The sequence below is a fragment of the Crocodylus siamensis genome, chromosome 14 (assembly GCF_052110815.1).
Source record: "Crocodylus siamensis isolate JL-2025a chromosome 14, ASM5211081v1, whole genome shotgun sequence".
NCBI lineage: Eukaryota > Metazoa > Chordata > Crocodylia > Crocodylidae > Crocodylus > Crocodylus siamensis.
The window spans coordinates 27,776,581-27,795,816 of record NC_143408.1 but is presented as its reverse complement, the minus strand read 5'-3'; the positions used below and the strand labels follow the sequence as shown (position 1 = coordinate 27,795,816).

The 19,236-nt window shown below is 57.8% G+C and overlaps 1 protein-coding gene across 5 annotated transcripts in view; it reads left to right on the top strand.

The window, feature by feature from the left end:
- The window catches only part of SIK3 (SIK family kinase 3), a 129,972-nt gene that overhangs the window by 107,746 nt on the left and 2,990 nt on the right, over positions 1 to 19,236 (top strand). For 4 of the 5 annotated variants that reach the window (XM_090026859.1, XM_090026860.1, XM_090026857.1 and 1 more), the window contains 13 exons: positions 8 to 117; positions 903 to 1,056; positions 1,598 to 1,753; positions 2,998 to 3,068; positions 6,601 to 6,744; positions 10,500 to 10,650; positions 11,512 to 11,637; positions 11,918 to 12,003; positions 12,699 to 12,808; positions 13,339 to 13,696; positions 14,363 to 15,237; positions 18,116 to 18,279; positions 18,950 to 19,082. In XM_090026859.1, coding sequence (XP_089882985.1) covers positions 8 to 117; positions 903 to 1,056; positions 1,598 to 1,753; positions 2,998 to 3,068; positions 6,601 to 6,744; positions 10,500 to 10,650; positions 11,512 to 11,637; positions 11,918 to 12,003; positions 12,699 to 12,808; positions 13,339 to 13,696; positions 14,363 to 15,237; positions 18,116 to 18,279; positions 18,950 to 19,082 — 2,638 coding nt within the window. The remainder of the gene's footprint in view (positions 1 to 7; positions 118 to 902; positions 1,057 to 1,597; positions 1,754 to 2,997; positions 3,069 to 6,600; positions 6,745 to 10,499; positions 10,651 to 11,511; positions 11,638 to 11,917; positions 12,004 to 12,698; positions 12,809 to 13,338; positions 13,697 to 14,362; positions 15,238 to 18,115; positions 18,280 to 18,949; positions 19,083 to 19,236) is intronic. The other variant, XM_090026858.1, reaches the window with a different exon arrangement.

The window sequence follows — 19,236 nt, the reverse complement described above, 5'->3', positions numbered from 1 at the left end:
CTGCCAGACTGACGGAACAATGAACTTGGACAGCGATGAAGGGGAGGAGCCATCCCCAGAAGCCCTGGTCCGCTATCTGTCCATGAGAAGGCACACAGTTGGAGTGGCTGACCCACGGTTAGTATGGAGCAGAAAGGGTGGGAGCTACTTGTTTCCGTCCCTCTGTCACCCAAATATTCTTTGTGCATCTCCGGGCAGTGCTGCCCTGGCTCTCTGTGTCTGTCTGGAGCCACCTGGGCACCATGCCAGGTTTTGATTTTAGGCATTGGCCTGGGTCTCATAAGAGGTTCTCTCTTGTCTAAGTAGTCTGCTATATCAATAGGTGATGGGTTCACATCTAGTGGGGAGGGAGAAAAAAAGCCCAGTCCCCTTGATTCCCTCAGTGTCTGGGAGCTGCATCTGCATCTTCCTGCACAATGCACTCCGTCAGCTGGGACGGTTGGGCAGTACTCCTGGAACTGCAGCCTTGGCAGAGCTGGGGCAAATTTTTTTTCACTAACAAATACTGTTCATGTCTGTGCCCGGCTCTTGGGGCCTCTCTGCTCAGGACCAGGGGATCAGTTTCTGTTTCTGGCTGGCTTTGTTCAACGGAAGCAATGTTGGCTGCGATTACTGACCTCCTTTGCCTGTGAGCTATCTCGTAATGCATTGCTGTCTGGAGCCTGGGCTCTGTGGTGCCAGGCGCCATTGTGCGTGGCATGAATGGCTGGCTCTGGCAAATCCCAGTTTTGAACCCAAGGGAAATGGGAACTGGGAAATGGAAAAGTTCCTCCTTTTAGTATCTGGGGCATTCTCCAGGGTGGTAGAAACACGTGCCAGGAGGTGGGACTGAGCATAGCCAGAGTGCAGGTACTTGGGGTTGGGCACACTCTTAAGTTGCATCTCTGGATGTGTTTGCACAGCACGGAGGTCATGGAAGATCTGCAGAAGCTCCTGCCGGGCTTCCCACGCATCACCCCCCAGGCTCCATTCCTGCAGGTGACTCCGAACATGAACTTCATGCACAACATACTGCCTATGCAGAGCCTGCAGCCCACAGGCCAGCTGGAGTACAAGGTACTCGCCAACTGTCTGTTCCCAGTTGCAGCTAGCACCTCTCAGTGGTGGGGGCTTGATCTTGCACTCGGAAGGTTTCACAGCCTGGCTTCCTGCTCTGTCTGTTCCTGAGGCTTGGTGCTGTTGGGTGTTTCACTTCATCCCCTGTGCTAAAACCAAAGCCAGATGGAGCGAGGGGGGAAGATTGCAATGCCTGCCCTTGTGTGACTGGGGGAGCTAGGAGGTAGTCGGGGATTTGATTTACAGTCTAGCTAGGGGGCCCTTAGTTGCCCAGCTTTGCAGCCTGCCTGGTAGCAGAAACATAGGGCTGGACCCTTCTTCTAGCCGTCTCTGACCTCCTTTTGGCTTGGGCAGCTCACTGCTCTATCTGTGCCCTGCTTTTCCCACTTGGAAAACACCTGTGCTAATTCCTCACCTCCCTGAGGACAGCGTGGCTCCGTTGCCTTGACATGAGTCCCTTGAGGTACCTGTGGGGAGAGGGCCTGAATTGCCGGAGGATGCCGTGGTATTGGGGGGTAACTGGGGCCTGTGTTCCTCTCAGGAGCAGTCCTTGCTGCAGCCCCCCACGTTGCAGCTGCTTAACGGGATGGGCCCTCTGGGCCGACGGGCATCCGACGGGGGAGCCAACATCCAGCTGCACGCCCAGCAACTGCTGAAGCGTCCCCGCGGCCCCTCCCCGCTCGTCACTATGACGCCAGTGAGTAGCGAAGGCAAAATGGATCTGTGTTTATAAATAGATGCTCTCGCAGGCAGGGTTGGCAGTGAAATCCAGGAGGGGAAGGGTTTTGTGGGAGAGCTGGAAGGGCAGACGCACCTCGCGAAATCACAGCCCCAAGCCTAGCAGGGATGCACCACCAGCCTCCTGGCTCAGCTGCCCTCCAGAGGGACTGCCGTGCTGCAGCCTATGAGCACACTGATGTCACCTTTCGTGAGCCATTCCAGCTCCTGGCCCCAGCCCCTCTCTGCTCTCAGAGGCAGAGAGGAGGGGGCTTCCCTTGCCAATAGCAGCAAGCACCTGCTGTGGCCATGCATGACAGAGAAGGGTCGGTCCACCTCCCTGTCCTGCGCAGTGCTCAGATTTGTGTCACTCCTTCTATTCATGTGCGACTCCACAGGCCCCACGCCTGGCCAGTCAGCCCTTCGCTGCGGCTGTGTGTCTGGTTTGCCGATGCTATGGAGCCCTGCCCTGGAGTGGCACGCCTGGCTCTGACATCTGCTGGGGCCATGCTAACTGTTCAGAGGCACGGAAATAACCCTCAAGCCAGCCTTGCCCTTGATCCCATCTCCCTCCCATTGCGCGCATCGCTGTTCAGGGGCTGGCTGCAGGCTTCTGGGAAGGTGCTTTGCTCTTCTCTTCCTGTACGTCAAGTCCCTTACGGTGCCCGCCTGTTGTCTGGGCTCTTGCTGGCCTTGTCAGCATCCCTTGGTTCCCTTAATCGCCTGCAGGATTTTCCTAGCTCAACAGGCCAGGGCAGACTTCCTGTTGCTGGCACAGGTGTGAAGACGAACAAACGGGGTTACTGGGGGGCTGCCAAAGCGTCTGTTATGTTATGAGTTCTCGGTCGTCATTGAACGAGTTCTCTCCAGCATGCTCGGGGGAACTGGGATGTATGTAAGCATCATGCTAAGGCAGCTTTTACTAGTCTTGTGCTTTTCTCAAATAGAGAAGTTCAACTCAATCTCTGCCGGGCTTTGAGGTGTTAACAAGGGGATGTTACTCCCTTGACCTACCTGTGTTAATTAATTTCATGCTTATGCCAAAGGAAGGAGGAGTTCTTTGAACCTTTGAAGGCTGAGAGGGTCAGGGGTGTGTTTGGGAGTCTTGGGGGCTAGTATTTGTCCTGGGGAAAGCATGTTCAGAGAGTCTGGTTTCTGCTGCCCAGGACAGCAGTGAATGAGCTGCCTCTGGAACCCATGGCTGCTCCTGTCCTCTCTTCTCAGGCGGTACCAGCAGTTACCCCAGTGGATGAGGAGAGCTCTGATGGGGAGCCTGATCAGGAAGCTGTGCAGAGGTAATGTCCCAGCTGTTAACGTTTGCCCTGTGCTCGCCCTGTGGTGTCCTGCAGCTGTGCTGAAAGCCACCTTGTTGCGGGCAGCAGGTGTGGAGCGTGGTGGAGGCCTGACCTTTCCTTCTGCTCTGTGGGTCCTCATTTACATAAGGCAGTCACTCCTTCTGTCGCTCCCAGGTGCCTACAGAGCTGGCCCCAACTAGCACCTGGACCTCTGCAGGCTGTGAGCAGCAGGCTTTGGAAGACTCCTCACAGGGCACGTCTTTGCTTCAGGTGTACCAGCATGCAAGCCAAACTAACCTGCCTAGGTAGTGCTATGTGCCTCACCCTCCTGCTTCCCTGCTGACCACGGGGTAGGAAGAGCTCATCTGTGGCCTGGGTGTAAATGCAGCTTTTGGACCAAGACGTGCAGTAAACATCCAACTCTGATGCCTTAAATGAAGTGAGCTTACTAAATGTGTGCGTGTCTATAGGCAAGGGGACTTCTGTGGTGTTGGGTCCTGAAAGTAGTCTGCTCTGATAGGAGAGGGCACCGGACAGTTCTCCCCAGGCAAAGTATACCTGGGGGTTCTCTTTCCTCTCTCCCGAGCCCTGGAAACACTAACGCTGTCCTTGCTAACATTTCCTTAGTAGCTTGGCGTAGTTACTTCTCTGCTAACCAGCTGGTGCACCACACGCAGCAGGCACAGTTACGAGATGGTCCAGATCAGACGTAGCACGTTTCTCCAGGTTCTTTGCCTAGGACAGGCACTTTCTCCAGTGGTCATGATGTCATCCTGCCCAGGAGGATGCAGATGACTGCTGGGGCTGGCAGGCAGGGTGCTGTTAGTTTTTTGTTTTTTGGGGGTTTTTTTCCTCATCCCCTTTGTTCTCAGTGCCATGAAACGAGAGGGGTTGGTCTGAGCTGAGAGGAGCCAAGCATTGTGCACATTACAAGACCCCCTGTCCCCAGTGTCAGGCAGCTTCTGTGAGCTATCGGCAGCACACACCCTGTATCACGTTCAGCCAGAGGGTGGCTGGAGGAGTGCTGTGGGGCCAGCCCTGGACATACTTAACGGATGTCACAGGTGAGGCCCGTGATCTTCAGGTCCTGTGCAGATTGCTTTCTTGAGCTGGCATTTGAATGCTCTGCATCAGCCCCTGCTCTCTCCAGGTGCAGCGCAGCACTGCTCTGCTCCTTGGGCTACTTCCTGGACCAGGGAGATGTACCTGGAGGCGTTCCCATTAGGCACAGTCTTCTGGCTCTTGCAAGTTGCAGCGTATCCCAGCCCCAGCCAGAGTCGGAGCATTTGTGTTCTAGTCTGAGCTGACACGGGCAGCTCAAGAGCTTGAGTCTCTTTCGAAGTCTGTCAGACTTGGGTGTCAAAGGGCCTAAGTCTCTGGAAAATGGGACGTGACCTCTGAGTCACTGTGGTCATGTCTGTACCATAGGAGTGTGGGGTCCCCATGTATGAGCCTGCCCTGCCTACTGGCCCCTGCTCACACACCGGAACAGGAAACGCACTGTGAAGCCACTCCAGGGTGCTTCCCAGTGGCAGCTCTCAAGTATGCTAGAGACCCAGGTCTCGAGCAGCTTCAGCTGGACACCGTGGAGTACATCCTTCAGTACGTTCCCAGGTAGTCTGGAGTGTGTGAGCAGGAGCAGATGGCTGTATTCATCCTAGGACCTGCCGCTGCTGCTGTGGGGTAGATGGGCCCACGGCTGCTTTGGGAAACGGTTATGCCAGATCCTTCCCACGTCCATTGCACCATGTGGGCCGTGACCACTGGCCTGGGCGCGCATTAACTCCCTCACCCCAACCCCCTTTCAGGCTGCAACATGCCACCAGTCACCAAAGTTAAAGAACAAATACTGTTAATGCCAGCAGCAGATGCAAATATTTATCTTTTCAGAACACTGGTTTGAATGTCCTCTGTGCAGCCACTGCACAGAGCAGCTTCTGCGCCTGTTTGTTTTAGGCTGCCTGACCTTGAAATAGTGTGCATTCCTCACCCTGCTCCCAGAGCAAGGAGCAATCGCATCTCCTCCGAGCTTGGAAAACTCCCGGCTGCCCAAAACGCTGGTGCTGTTCACCTCTGGATTGTTCCCCGGAGGCTTGAAATGAAATGATCTGAGCAAACCGCAACTCTAAAGCGCTTTGGGAAACTTTCCCTGGCTCCATCCGATGGTTCTCAAACAGCTAATGGCACGAGCCTTGGCCAGTTACTACGCTGCCAAGCACTCCCCATTCTCTTAACTTGCTGCTGCTTGTTTAAATGGCTAAGGAGCTTGCAGGGAACAAGGCTGTTTCTGAAGCAGCCAGCAGCTTTGCTAATTGCTGCGCTTCCCCCTACCGGACATGTTCTAGCTGCAGTTAGAGCGTAAAAGCGAGTGTCTGAATCCCCTGTTGGCTCCTGTGGCTTTGCCTGCTCCAGAGACTCCTTCCTGCAGCGAATCCCAGCAACGATGGCAGCACAACTGCGCCAGAGTTGGCTGTGGTGGGTGGGGGGGCGTGCTCCAGGTACAAGCCTTTTATTCCGGCCTGTTCCTGAATTTTACTCAGAGTTGTCACCGTTGCTAGCCCTGTGGCTTGGCAGAGTGTGCAGGAAGTTCTGGGGCAGAGACGTTCTCTGCCATCTCCTGGGGCCAGGCTGAATCTGGCCTTTCTGGCCTTGGCATCCTCGGTGCCAGCCCAGCTCCAGAGTCTGGGCTTCTTGCTCCTCGCTGCCCTTCTTGATGCTCTGGGTGCTTGAGAGCTTCCCTTGTGGAAACAACAGAGTAGGAGTCCTCCACCTGAAGGGGGGATCATCCTGGTGCCAGGACTGCTGCTCCAGGGAGAGGACTGTGGCAGGCTTTGCTTCTCAGTCTGCCCTGTGTCTTTTGCTGCAGCTGTCTGAGCAGCTGCTGTGCCTGGCATGCCAGGCTGTGCTGCACCCACTGGCACGGGGCTAGATGGCGCCCTTAACACGCCACCAGCCGCGTGTGTTGCTCTTTGCTTGAACCATGGACTCAGCCCGTCGCAGGGGCCAAGGCCTGCAGGCAGGCTTGAGCAGCACCTCTGCTCCATGTTGAGCTCTCTGGCTCAGCCCTGCTAGCGTCACTCCTGCGTGCTCCCACTGGCTTCTTCCCATGCACAGGGAGTGAGACTGGCAGGATGCAGCCCAAGCTGGTACCGCTGCCCTTCCCTAAGGAGAGGGGGAGCAGAACAGCTTCAGGGGAACCAGACAGAGGGCAGCTCTGATCACTGCCAGGCAAAATTTGACAGTGCCTGGTTGTCCCCCATAAGGCGGCGGAGGAGGGCTTTTCTGCAGTGGTGAATGGTCCTTAGCAGCTGAGTCCTTTGTCCGCTAAGCAGTTCATGTCGTCTTCGTTCAGTAGACGATAGCAGTTCGGTTTTGCTTTTCCACAGGTGTCCTACAACTCGCAGCAGGCTCTGAGCACTGCAGCCAGCCTTCTTCCTTAATCCTTGCTCTGGCTTCCCTGCTAATGCTCCCCTTTTCTGGAGTGTTCCACTCAGGCTCTTCCACTTATAAAATGTGCTCCTGCTTGTTGCAGATACTTGGCAAATAGGTCAAAAAGACACACTCTGGCACTGACCAACCCTACAGCTGAAATCCCTCCAGAGTTGCAGAGACAGCTAGGACAGCAGTCTTTCCGATCCCGGGTTTGGGCTCCACATCTGGTACCCGATCAGCACCGGTGAGTAGTGGCACCGGCCGTCCGGGCAGCTTTTTGCCAGGAGACCCTCTCCAACGTCATCCAAAATGGAGGGCAGACAATGCCCGGCTTGGCGGGGACGGGGTTGAAAGGAAAAAGGAGCAGACACCATTTGGCCTTGTGGGACTGGCCCCTTGCCTGCTCAGGGCACGGTTCAGGGGCTCTGCCCGCTCGTGGGTGGGGGCCAGCTGGCTCTTCCCCTCCAGCCCCACTTCTGTGGCTGGAGATGACTTGCCAGGATGGCTGCCGTTGCCCAGGGGTGGGGAGCGAAGCCGTCTAGTTCAGGGGAGGTCTTGTGAGCGGACTAGCAGGCTCAGCCCTATAGCGAGCAGCAGATCTGCTGCAGAGCGTTCGGTCGTGACAGGCAGCCCGGAGGCTGCGCCAGGAGCAACTGACACAGGTTTAAAGGCCTCGCTGCACCAGAGTTGTGTGTTTTGACTGCAGAGTCTCCTCACAAAGCTACCCAAGTCATTTGGGTCATGATCAGATCCCCTTCTGGGGGAGAGGGTGGGGAGAAAAAACAACTGCTGAGACTTGGGCGACTTGCTGCAAGCTGCCACTGTGGGGGTGGGGGGCCCTCCCAGTGGAGAGCACCACTCATTCCACAGCTGCTTTCGACATGGCAGCACCTTGGAGACACGACCGCCACAGAGAGCTTGAACACTGCCCCTGGTGCTGTGAGCATGAGGAGGGCTACACGGGGTTCAAGGGCAATGCTCATTTCTCTTTGGTCTCGGGGCTCGGAGTAGCAGCTACCCAGCGGGCTGGGATTTTGCTCCTCTAAATCCCCAGACCAGGTCATGCTGGCAAGCTTGACAAAGCACTTTTTACTGTAGCCAGATACCTGCTGAGCTGAGCACTGATGTAATCAGCAGAGACAGGTGAACTCTGAGCTGACTGAGACTGCCTCCCTGCCACGCTGGAACTCGAGAAGAGCAGAGATAAGTGCTCACATACCCTGAAATAACTGCCAGGTAGAGGCGCTGGAGGGGGAGAGGCAGGGAGACAGAGCGGGGCCTCTTGGACCCCGGAAGAGCCTTATGGAAGAGAAGAATATCACTTGCAAAGTCGATAAGTAGCAGCTCTGCATGCCCCGTGTTTAGGGGCACTTCAGATGGCAGGTTTAAACCAAGCCGTGCTCTAATTCTGGCAGCTAGCTTTTATAGGTCTCTCCTAAAGCAAGCCTCTTCCCAAAGTGGGGCTCTCAGCCCCTTCTGTGTGCACCCTTGTGGTGGCTCCTTCCAGATGCACGGAGTTGAGCACTGCACGTCACCCAGCAGGCTTGTACATGTAGGCAGCTTTCGGGCCTGCTGGAGATGGTAGGAGAAGCAGACTGTGAGTACCTTGGAGCCTGTATCCCATGCACCTGACCACAGGCAGTGGAAAAGTGTCTTGGAAGGGGTGTAAGTGGACCTTGATTTGGCATAACACGCAGTGAGCTGTAAGGCCTTGGTTCCTGGGCAGTTGCCAGGTCTCACACGGGAGCTCAGTGTATTTTGAGCCCTTGTTATGTACAAGGCAGCTTGAATCAGGGCACATATAATGCCTGCAAGCCATGCCAGGGGGCAAAGGGCGGTACTGCTGTGCATTGCCCAGGCATGTTTGGGCACCACCAGCCTCGCATCCCTCATTAGCTTTCTACCCACTGCTGAGCTGGGTGGAAGGGCAGGTGGGGCTGGCTAGCCAGCCAGTACGGCAGTGCAAAAAGCAGCAAAACAGCCAGCCAGCTCAACCTTAGCGGGACCGTGGCTAGTGTGGTGCGTGGCAAAACCTGCTGGGCCGGGCCAGCGATGGCAATGGGAACTGATATGCTGGAACCACTGTGGTGCGAGCGTCTCGCTCCCGGGCAGGAGGGACGCCTTCCCTGGCTCGGAGCCCGTCCTGCTTTCAGAAGAAGCTCTGACTCGGAGTTCATGTGCACTTAAAGCCCTGTTTGGTTTCCTGGGCTTCAGCTCCGAGTGCTGTTGGGGCTCATAAGCAGATGCTCCACACACATCCTGCAGAGAATCCCGCCAGTTCTTCCGTGGACCGAACCCGTTGTTGCAGCTGTACTGTTGTCTCCCCATGTTCCTAACTTGACTTTGCAGGGAGCAGAGCCTGCCTGGGCAGACATGCTAGCGTGGTCCTCTTTAGGGCAAGGTTGGGGGTGGAGGGTCGGGTCTGTGAAGACAGCAGGGATACCCATTCCTCTTAACTGTACCCTTGCTGTAGAAGGAGGCAGGTGTGTGGCTCTGGTGTCCAGGAGCCCAATTTGAAAGGGAAATCAGTTCCTGGAAAATTTCTTCTCTGAGCCCAGTTCTGAAAATAAACCCTGTGGTGGAAGGGGCATTTCACAAGTGCTCAGCCATGTTTTGTCCTCCTAGGAAGCTCAGCCCAGGGATCAGTGGTTGATTTTCTCGGCATCTTATCCATGAATTCCCTGCCATCATGCACCCAGGGTCTGTTTGGTTCTGGTCAGAGAAGGCCTGGGAAGGACAAAGGCCCTTTTCCCCCTCCCACCCCACCCCACCCCAGTGCAAACTCATCACATTCCTGCTCCTTGCTTTCCCCTAGAGACTGGAACGCCTCTGGAGTCCAATTCTCGTTTGCCTCCGTGGCTGCAGGGTATGTTACTGCTCTGCAGTCAGCAGAAGTCTCCTTGCCCCGGGCGGCCGGCTTATCCAGCCACCAGCAGCGATGCTCTAATGCAGCAGTTCTTATCTCCGCATCCTGGAGTCCTAGAAACGTTTTGCAACCGGGGCTTTGTCTTCCCTGGCTTCAAGCTAAGAGCTCCGTGCGGCTGTAGCTAGTTTGGGGGGTTTCTCCCCACATCTGTCCCTCTGCAATTACTGGGCGTTGCCCGTCTAGAATGTCCTTGGGGCAGGGTGCCCTTGCCTCCAGGGTTGGAAATGTTTGGTGTAGCCCAGCTTGGAAGTGGAAGATCTTGGAAGGCTGTCAGTGCACATGCTGAGAGGAAAGAAGCCATGCTGCTGATCCTAGCAGCAGAGGTGCCTGGTCTGAGCTAGCAGCAGTCCCAACTGGCCCCCTCCAACTGGGAACTTCTGTTCACCAGAGCACCCAAAGGGATAACAAGGAGCAATGGTCATAAACCCCTCCATGACGGTTTTAGGCTGGATGTAAGGAAAAGCTTCTTTACTGTCCGAGCCCCTGAGGCCTGGAATAGACTCCCTCCAGAAGTGGTGCAGGCACCTACTCTGGACTCATTCAAGAAATGATTGGAAGCTTATCTTGCTGGGATCCTTTGACCCTAGCTGACTCCCTGCTTCTGGGGCTGGGGGCTGGACTTGATGATCTTCAAGGTCCCTTCCAGCCCTAATGTCTGTGAAATTCCTAGTGGGTGATGTGTGTTCCCTAGCACGCTGTCCTCCCACCTTGCTGGATACATGTGGGCTAGTGAAGATGTCACTGTGCGAGCTCTGAACTGCAGGTGGGGTGCTGGAGGATTAAGCAGGTTCTTGAGATATTGGATGTAGATGTTGATGGGCTCCTGGTACCCGTGTGCCGGGAGCTCCCCAGTTACCACCTGGGCCATACTTGGATCAGACTTCCAGAAGCACAGAGCTGCCTGCCGGGCGCCAAGCGTATTTGCCAACCCTGTGCCCTGATGGAAGCTGTACACTAATGTGGCTTTACTCCTCAGACAGAAGCAGGCCTCACCCCAGGCGAGTGGGCAGGGAGAGCCTGGCGAGGCCGCGCAGGTGCAGTGTGCATTGCTAACCTCCTCCCCATGTGTTCAGTTCTGTTTACAAGGACTCAAATACCCTGCACCTGCCCACGGAGCGCTTCTCCCCGGTTCGCCGCTTCTCCGACGGTGCTGCCAGCATCCAGGCATTCAAAGCCCACCTGGAGAAGATGGGCAATAACAGCAGCATCAAACAGCTTCAGCAGGTATGGGAAGGGAGAGAGGGATGCTGGGGCCTTAAGGAGTCCCTGCGAGGAGGTGCTGCTTGTGTCCCTGACGTCCTGGCGCAGGGCACAAAGAGGGGAAAGCTTTTGCCCCAATCTGCCTCGGGGCTCCCGAAATTCCCCTGCTCCCCAGCTGGCAGCATGGGCATTCCTCTTCTCCAGGACAGGTGAATGTGGGTGGTAGCTTCATTACAAAATGTACTGTGACCTCCGGCTCAGCTCACCTACCACCCAGGAACTCCAGGGGCTTTCTACTGTCATAGGGATGCAGCAAAGCATGCTGGAAGCATGTATAAGATGCAGGGAGTCTTGCCAGGAGCCTGATGGTACCTGTGACCCCTGTGGTGCACTCTCCATGAGACCCGAAAAGGCATTTCGTCCCTAGGGTTCTCTCGTAAAGTCCCAGTGGTTTGTTTTTAGGGCTGTGCAACCTGCTCATAGGCCACTCTAAATTCAGCTGTAGGACGTAGAGCCCTGTCACCAGACTGCCCTGAAATCCTGCTGCAGGGAAAGCTGAAGCTGCCGCTATATCTCCTGGTCTTGAATGTTAACGCGCCTCCTCTCCAGCACCCCATGGTGCTTGCTGGACAGCCACCTTGCATGCTTGGGCTGGGGCATAATGTCCCAGGTGCTGCTTCTGAAGTTGGTGGGAGTCCTGTCCCCAGTATAGTTTCATTCAACTGCAAAAACAAAGCACTACAGATGCCCATTTTCCCCCCCCTGCCGCCAGTGCTGTGGAGCAGGATTTTTGACCTGCGGTCTTTCCACCCCTGAAGCCAGCAGGGTGAGAGCTGGGGTACGTGCAGGGGAGGTCATGCCATAGGTGTGCTGCATTCCCCACAGGAGTGTGAGCAGCTGCAGAAGATGTATGGGGGGCACATGGATGAGCGGACGCTAGAGAAGACGCAGCAGCAGCACATGTTGTACCAGCAGGAACAGCACCACCAAATTCTCCATCAGCAGATCCAGGTACTGGGGCTTCCACCAAGCTCCTGGAGACCTACTGGGGTTGTCCTGTGCCCTCACAGACAGAGCCATTCGGTGGGCCAGGGGTGGGAGTTGAGGGCCAAATGGTGGCTGACAAACTGCAGACGGCTCAGCCGTGCTGTTGGGGTGTCAGGAGCGTCCATCTCGGGTCCGCTCGTTGGAGAGCTCGGGCACGCCTGAGTCCTGGGATTGTGCTTCTCTTCACGTGAAACCCGCCGATTTTTACAAACGCTCTGCTTTGTTCTCTGCCTTCTCGGTGCAGGATTGCATCCGCCCGCCTCAGCCATCGCCGCCTTTGCAGGCTGCCTGTGAGAACCAGCCCGCTCTGCTCACGCACCAGCTCCAGAGGTAAAGAGACCATTTTGCTCTTGGCAAAGCTCGTGGGAAAGCTGCGTCTCGCTGCTCTGGAGCCCATGCCAAAGCCCCTGAGCCAGCTTGGGAGCATGTAAGGTTGGCATGCCAGGCCTGCTTCCCAGAGCGCGCATCCCGGCCATGGCAGGCACGCGAGGAGCATGCGTCTCTGGGAATCTCCCGCTCCCTTTCATACTCAGAGATGGTTGTTAGGACCCAATGGCGCAGCTGTTGTAGAGCCACGTAATGGTGCTGCTGCCGTGTGGTTAGCTGTAACATGAGCATCCCCAGCACCTTGTTCCCTAGGCCATTCCCAAATGCATCTCAATCCCCACCAGGCCCCTGTCAGCTACCACGCGGCATTGTCCTCACCTTACAGGGGAGAAGGGCAGAGGCTTTGGGCCATGGGAACAGGCTGGGGGTTAAGGGGACCCTTTGGACATAGCTCATGGAGTCAGGGATAGAACCAGGGTCCCTAGTTCTGCTCATTATAACCGCTGAGCCATGCTCCCTGCCTAGACAGCTGATGGAGCGGGATGCTCTTAAAATAGAAGTCCTGTTGTTTCGGAGACTCCATGAGGGCTTTTTAGCATTTCTGTTTTTAAAAAAAGCACTTGATTTCGACTCTAAAAACTGAACGAGCGTCTTAACAAGGAAGCCAGATTTACGGCGGTGCCTGTGTTCTCGTGTAGGTTGCGGATCCAGCCATCGAGTCCACCCCCGAACCACCCTAATAATCATCTCTTCAGACAGCCAAACAGTAGCCCCCCTCCTGTGAGCAGCGGCATGCTGCAGACTCACGGTAAGCGCTGACAGTTTACCGAGCCATCTGTCCTCCTCTTGTGCAGGCCACTTGTCAGAACCTTATGGTTTTATAAAGCACCGAGGAAAACAGCTCATGGCTTTTTTCCCAAATTCTGGGTCCTTGGTGCTGCTACTTGATGATGCAAAAGCCTTTCCATCTGGCAGATAGAGCGGGTGTTATCGAGAGCTTGCAGGGGATCTTGCCAGCTGGAACGTGTTGTCACATCTCATGTTATGAGAACCTTACTTACCGCTCCTGGGGGCGGGAGGGAGGGCGGTTGTTCTCTGGGTATGCGAATAGCCACATCCCCGCATTGTCTGTTCCGCCTCGCAAGCCGTTTGAGCTGTGACCGTAGCACCGTGGCGTAGCACTGCTGGCACCTTGCCTAAAACCGTGGCCCTGGCCAGTGCGCAGGCCCAGGACACATGTGGCCCAGACTAGCCCCAGGCTCTGGGTAGGGTTGACGGGAGCTTGCTCCGGAGCCTTGCAGCCACGAAGCGCAGGTACTGAGGGCTGGTTCTCCACAGGTGCAGCCTCACAGTCCCAGTTCCAGGGGATGCCTTCCCACAATGCAATCTTCCAGCAGTCGGGGAACTGCTCTCCTCCCCCCAACATGGCGCTGACGTGCATGGGCATGCCGCAGTCGGCGCAGCAGCAGCAGGTCACCATCCAGGTGCAAGAGCCTGGTGACGTGCTCAGCAGCAGCCTCCTGCAGGGAGCGGCAGTGGCAGGGCAGGGCATGCCCTCTCACCCCCGAGCCATGGCCATCAACCCAAGTGCCAATCAGATCCAGATGCACCATCGCGCCAACCTGATAGCCTCGCTCGCCTACGGTCACCGGCCGCTGTCCAAGCAGCTCAGTGCCGACAGTGCCGAGTCGCACAGGTAAGGCAGCACTTGTGTCCTGCCGGCCTGGGGACAGGGAGGGGCAGGAGAGAAGAGAGCTGCACTCAGATGGGGCCTCTGGAGCCTAGTGCCCGGGGGCAGCCTTCCAGCTTGCTGGGCACAGCTCTCCCTGCCAGCCGCAGGGAGTCAGCTGAGACCACTGCCAGCCCCCACTTGGTAGCAAGGGCCTGTGCCCTAGTTAGCAGGGGAGAAGGAGGGTGCAGGCTACGTGGCTTGTTCGTGACAGCACGCACAGCTTTCCCAAGCTGCCCTTTGTTCTCGTATTCGTGGGGGCATCCACTAGCCTTGCGAGGTCTGAGACCTGTACTTCCCTGACCCCGTTCGGTCTGGCATCCTCAGGTCTCTGCGGAGGTGCTGGGTCCCTCTCAGTCGCAAGCACTCCCTTCAGAGTGTGACACGAGGCCTGTGCTCCCCTGGAGTCCAGGTTACGCTGCCGCCTCAGCTCTCCCCGAAGCTGGTGCTCTGTGCCGGCTACCTGTCCCCTGGGTGGAAATGCAGCGGGCTCCAAGCATGCCCCAGATCCACTATGTGGACACATCCAGAGAAGAGAGCGGGAGCAGCCTGGGAGCCTGCCTCGGGGTGCCCGAGTGTTGGGCTGATTGTCTGGAGCGGCTGGCCCACAATCCCTGTCTGTGTTGCTTGCAGTCTGAATGTGAACCGGTATCCCCCCACAAACTACGACCAGGTGCACTTACACCCCCACCTGTTCCCCGAGCAGTCCCGCGTCTCTCCCAGTAACTACAGCCCGTCAGCGGGAACGGGGTTCTCCCCCGCGCAGCAAGCCCTCAAAGTTCCTCAGCTTGACCAGTTCCCCAGCTTCCCTCCGAGCACGCCGCAGCAGCAGCAGCAGCAGCAGCAGCAGCACTACACGGCATCAGCACTACAGCAGGCCCTACTCTCCCCGACACCCCCGGATTACAGCCGACACCAGCAGGTACCACACATCCTCCAGGGACTGCTCTCCCCCCGGCACTCGCTCACGGGGCACACGGACATGCGGCTGCCCCAAGCCGAATTTGCACAGCTCATCAAACGGCGGCAGCAACAGCAGCAGCAGCAAGAACTGCAAGAACTGCTGAGGCACATGAGCCAAGGCGACGCGGGGAGCATGGGCGCCAGCTTGCCGGAGCGTCAGTCGTTGTCTTTGCCTTACCAGAACGCTGACGCTTACCCGTCGCACGGCAGTCCCCAGCATCTCCTAAAAATCAGGGTGCAAGAATGTATCCAGCAGGTCCCTGCGTCAGTGCCGCACGGATACGTGCACCAGCCGGCCCTGATCCATTCGGAGAGCATGGAGGAGGACTGTGCCTGCGAAGGGGGGAGGGACGGCTTCCCCAACAGTAAGAGTTCCAATGCGCTGACCAAAGGTTGCCACGAGAGCCCACTGCTCTTAAACGCGGGAGGACAGGGGGACCCAGACTCTGTGCTAGGAACTGCTAGCCCCGCACAGGAGCTGGGGACGCACCATTACAGACACCAGCCAGCGGCCGGGTTCGGTAGGAGTAAGGTACCCAGCAGAGGTAAGCCCCCTTGCCGTGCTCGCATGTGCAAAGCAGCCTCTGCCCCACTTGGGCTTGGCTCGCGTATGTCTGCCCAGCTGGGCGAGGCAGTTGGGACGTGCCTGACAATGCGGCACAGGCCAGATTCCTTTGGCTTTGGAGGCCTTGGGTCCTCCAAAAGGCTGCTGCCATGTAGCTGCTGGAGAGGTGCAGCACACCGGGTTCCCACGTGGTCTTGAGACAAGGGGCGAAGCAACGGGCTGAGTTCTTTTAATGCAAAGGTGCATCCTTCCAGAGAAGCAAGCTCCAGGTGTTTAGACCTAGCCTCCTGCCCAGCCTGGCTACAGCAGAACCCTTCCCCTGCAGCAGCGAGGTCTGCCTCCTTGAAGGCCATCAGCCTCCATCTTGGCACCCGTCTTGCGTGGGTGCTGTGCCCAGCACCGGGAGCAGCACGGGTCCTTCGGGCTGCTGTCCTGTCACACTCCTTGTAGCGTGTACCTTTGGCATGCCCCGAGTCGTGGGGGATGTGCATATGAGAGGAAAGAAATAGGCTTGGGCGAGGAGTGCCTCCTTCCCCCGTGACCACTCAGGCTGCCCTGGGTTGGCGGCTCTCCGGTCCCAGCTCTGTGGCCCTGCCAGACCTTGCGTTCTCTCCTGGCCTCAAATGTCCAGGCACAGAAAGTAGAGGGCTGCCTGGGGTGAGGTGGCCTGCGGACAGTGCTGGTGCCCGCTCTTGCTGACCTGGGCAGCTCTTCACACGGACAGAGCTAGACAAACTGCTTGTCCAACAGGTAGAATAAGTTAACGAGCCAAAAAGAGATTTCCTGCCTTGCTGGTTAGTCTGCTGAAGCCCTGGTGTGTGGGGAGGGAACCGCAGAGGGGGGCGCTTCGGCAGTGAGTGTGGACGGGTAGATCTGCATTGTGCAAGCTGCCCGGGGAGGGAGGTGCTGTGCACACAAGCGTGCTCGCCTGGACTAAATGCGCCTGCAGAAGAGTGCTCTGACCCCAGGCTAGTCCCATCAGCTGGCTTACCTTTCCTGCTGCCCCATTCAGGGCAGCCCCCGTGTTCCCAGGAGCTCTGTGCAGGCGAGGACAAGGTGGGGGTGCCTTCCCACGGCCAGGCCTGCACAGCTGCACTGAAGTTCCTTGGCGTTCCCCGCAGCAGGGGAGCAGACCAGGCTGCCACGGCCTGCTGCTCTGCTGCTGCTGCTGTCCTGTGCCAAAGCTGTTTGTACAGGCAGGGGAAGCAGGCTGCTGGCAGCGGCAGGCCCGTGGGCACAGCCCACTCGGACAACTGCGAAGGCCGTGTGAGCAGCAGCCAGTATGGTATGTGGGTGGCAACTCGCTCTCCTCCACCTGTCCCCAACCTGCCGTTTTCCAGGGAGCTCATGTTTGCCTCTGTCCACAAAAGTTACACTTTTTGAGCCACACTTTATCCTGGGGACAGGCCAGGCCAGCGTGGGGCTGCGGCAGAGCCACACTCTCAGAGTAAGAGACCTGCGTACCCGTGGTACGGGGTGGTTTCTGATCCCCTTCCAAAGCCAATGGGACAGGGGTGAGGTGGAGGGGAACAGCAGTGGAGGCATGGTCCAAGCAGACAGGCTGGCAGCTGGACCCTTGGCTTGGTGTCATGCCACGGAGGATTTGAATGCAGGCACCATGCCCCACAGAAGGCGAGCACGCTAGATCATGCACCAGCCACCATCAGAGCCAGGGCTCTTTAGTGCAGAGGGCGTCCGTGACTGCTCCATGCCACTGACGTGTGGGAGTTGGGGTTCCCCGTTGGGGAAGGGTGGCTCCGTGCTAAGCCCGGCACCTCCCTTTCTTTGGCCTGGGGTACCGCATGTCCCCCAGGCAGCTGGGTCGTGTTCCATGTCCCAGGCTGCGCAGCTGCTGGGAAGGAGCGCCAGTCCAAGGCAGAGAGTTTCAAAGGGCAGGGTCGTCCTCAGAGAAGTTGGAGGGTTGCGTGGCACAGGCGGACCTCCCTGAGCCCGTTCCTGGCATGCACGTGGGGAGCCTGAGCTGCACCACGGACAGCTTGGTCTTGCTGCGTCTACAGCTCTGTCTGGAGAACGGCCTTCCCAGGGCCCAGCAGCATCTCTGCACACAGGCTGCGCTCGGCACCTTTCTGGCCTCTCGGAGGAAGTTTGCACCTGGGTGTTTCCACCTGCCGGGAAAGAGCAGAGCTGGCTGCTGGAAGGGAGCGTGTTGTGCGTGATGGGTTAGTCAGCACCACATGTCCGCGGTGACGCTGAGTCTGTGCGATAAGAAGGTGGCCTTTGCCCTTGGACACTGCAGAGCCTGCATGGGCACGGCTGGACTTTGTCAGGCCAAGCCCTCCCCCAAAACTCCTACAAACACGTTTGTCTTGACCTCTCAGTGCCATGGCTCCTTGCAGACTGGCCCCTGTGGCACTAATGGCTGGGAGAGGCATCCCTTTCCTGTGCTCTGCTCTGGAGCTAGTGAGGCCGCAAACAGGGCTGGCAGCCCCAGGCACTGTGGGGGCAGTGGGTCACACTCCCGTGCAGGCATGTTCCCTCCAAGCAGTGTGCTGAGAGGGCTGGTGCTTGCTTTGCTTTGTGTTGTGCCATATTCTCCAGTCCTGCATTGAGCATCTGTCCCTGCTGACAGGATCAGAGGCAGCAGTCGTAGGGTGGGCAGCAACCAGAGCAGGCCTCCTGTGGCTTAGGGGGTAAGGGGAAGCGGAGCTCTCGTCTGGGCTGGGAGTCTCATCCCACGCTGTCCCAACAGGAGAGCAGCTAGCCGAGACCCCTTTTCCCTGGTCAGCACTGCATTGAGCTTGGGGTGGCCAGTGGAGCCCTGCCCCCAGAGTCCCGGTACCCTGTGACCCCTGGCTATACCATGTGCCGCTAACCCTTTCTCTCGTCTGACTCCCAAGAATCCGTCGTAGGGAACTGCCTGGAGCGGAGCTCTCCTGCACAAGCCATGGAGATGCCCGATCACAACGGGTTGAGCTATTCTGCACGACCCACGGCCTCCGAGCATCCCCGGCCCCGGACCCTGCAGAGGCACCACACCATCCAGAACAGCGACGACGCCTACGTAGGTTTGAAGCAGCTGGCGGTTGCCAGGCCCTTGTCCGCTCCCCAGGGCACTGTCTGCAGCTGAGTGTGGTGTAGCCCACAACCAGGACGGGCCCTCTCCTAGGCCTGTGGGGAGGTCCTCCCTCTGCCTGAGGAACCTCTCAGCCACGTGTCCAGCCACGGCTGGAAAGGTTCAGGGGAGATTTCCTTTCTGGCTGACCAGGTGTGGCTGTTCAAGCAGCGCGGTTTCTGCAGGCATTCAGTCCGGGGATGCTTCTGTTACAGTCACTGGGGTGACACCAGGGCACAAACTGCGCAGGGGGCAAACAGCCTGGCCCCATGGGAGGGGAGCCCAGCACGGCTGCACCTTGGCCCCCAGGCGGGAGGGAGGGAGCTGCCGCAGCTGGGTCTGGGACGAGGCTGGCTGTGACTGGCGGGGGTGCTGGGAGGACGCATGGACTTGCCAGTCATAGATATGTGTTGGACTGGAAGGAGCCGTGCACTGCCATCCCTCCCTGCACTGAGACAGGGTCATGTGCAGCCTGGCTGGTCTGTGGGAGCCTCCAGGAAAGGAGGTGGCCCCTGTCCTTTGGTAGCTTGCGGTAGGCATTTGCAGTGCCCCTTTGGTCCCAGTGGGCATTGGGGTGGCTGCATGGGGGCCTCATTCCTCTCCTGCTGGTCTCTCCCAGGTGCAGCTGGACAACTTGCCTGGAATGAGTTTGATGGCTGGGAAAGCACTAAGCTCGGCCCGGATGTCCGATGCGGTACTCAGCCAGTCGTCGCTCATGGGCAGCCAGCAGCTCCGCGACAGGGAGAGCGAGGGTAAGGACCTCCCTGGGCTGGGAGGGCGTCGGGGGCGCTGGTCTGCTACAGCCGTTCAGACTGATTGTCACTGAGGTCTGAGAGGACCATGCCCAATCCCAGGCCTGGCCCCTTGCGTTGAGCCTGCGTAAGTCTGTGCTGTAGCCCGTGCTGA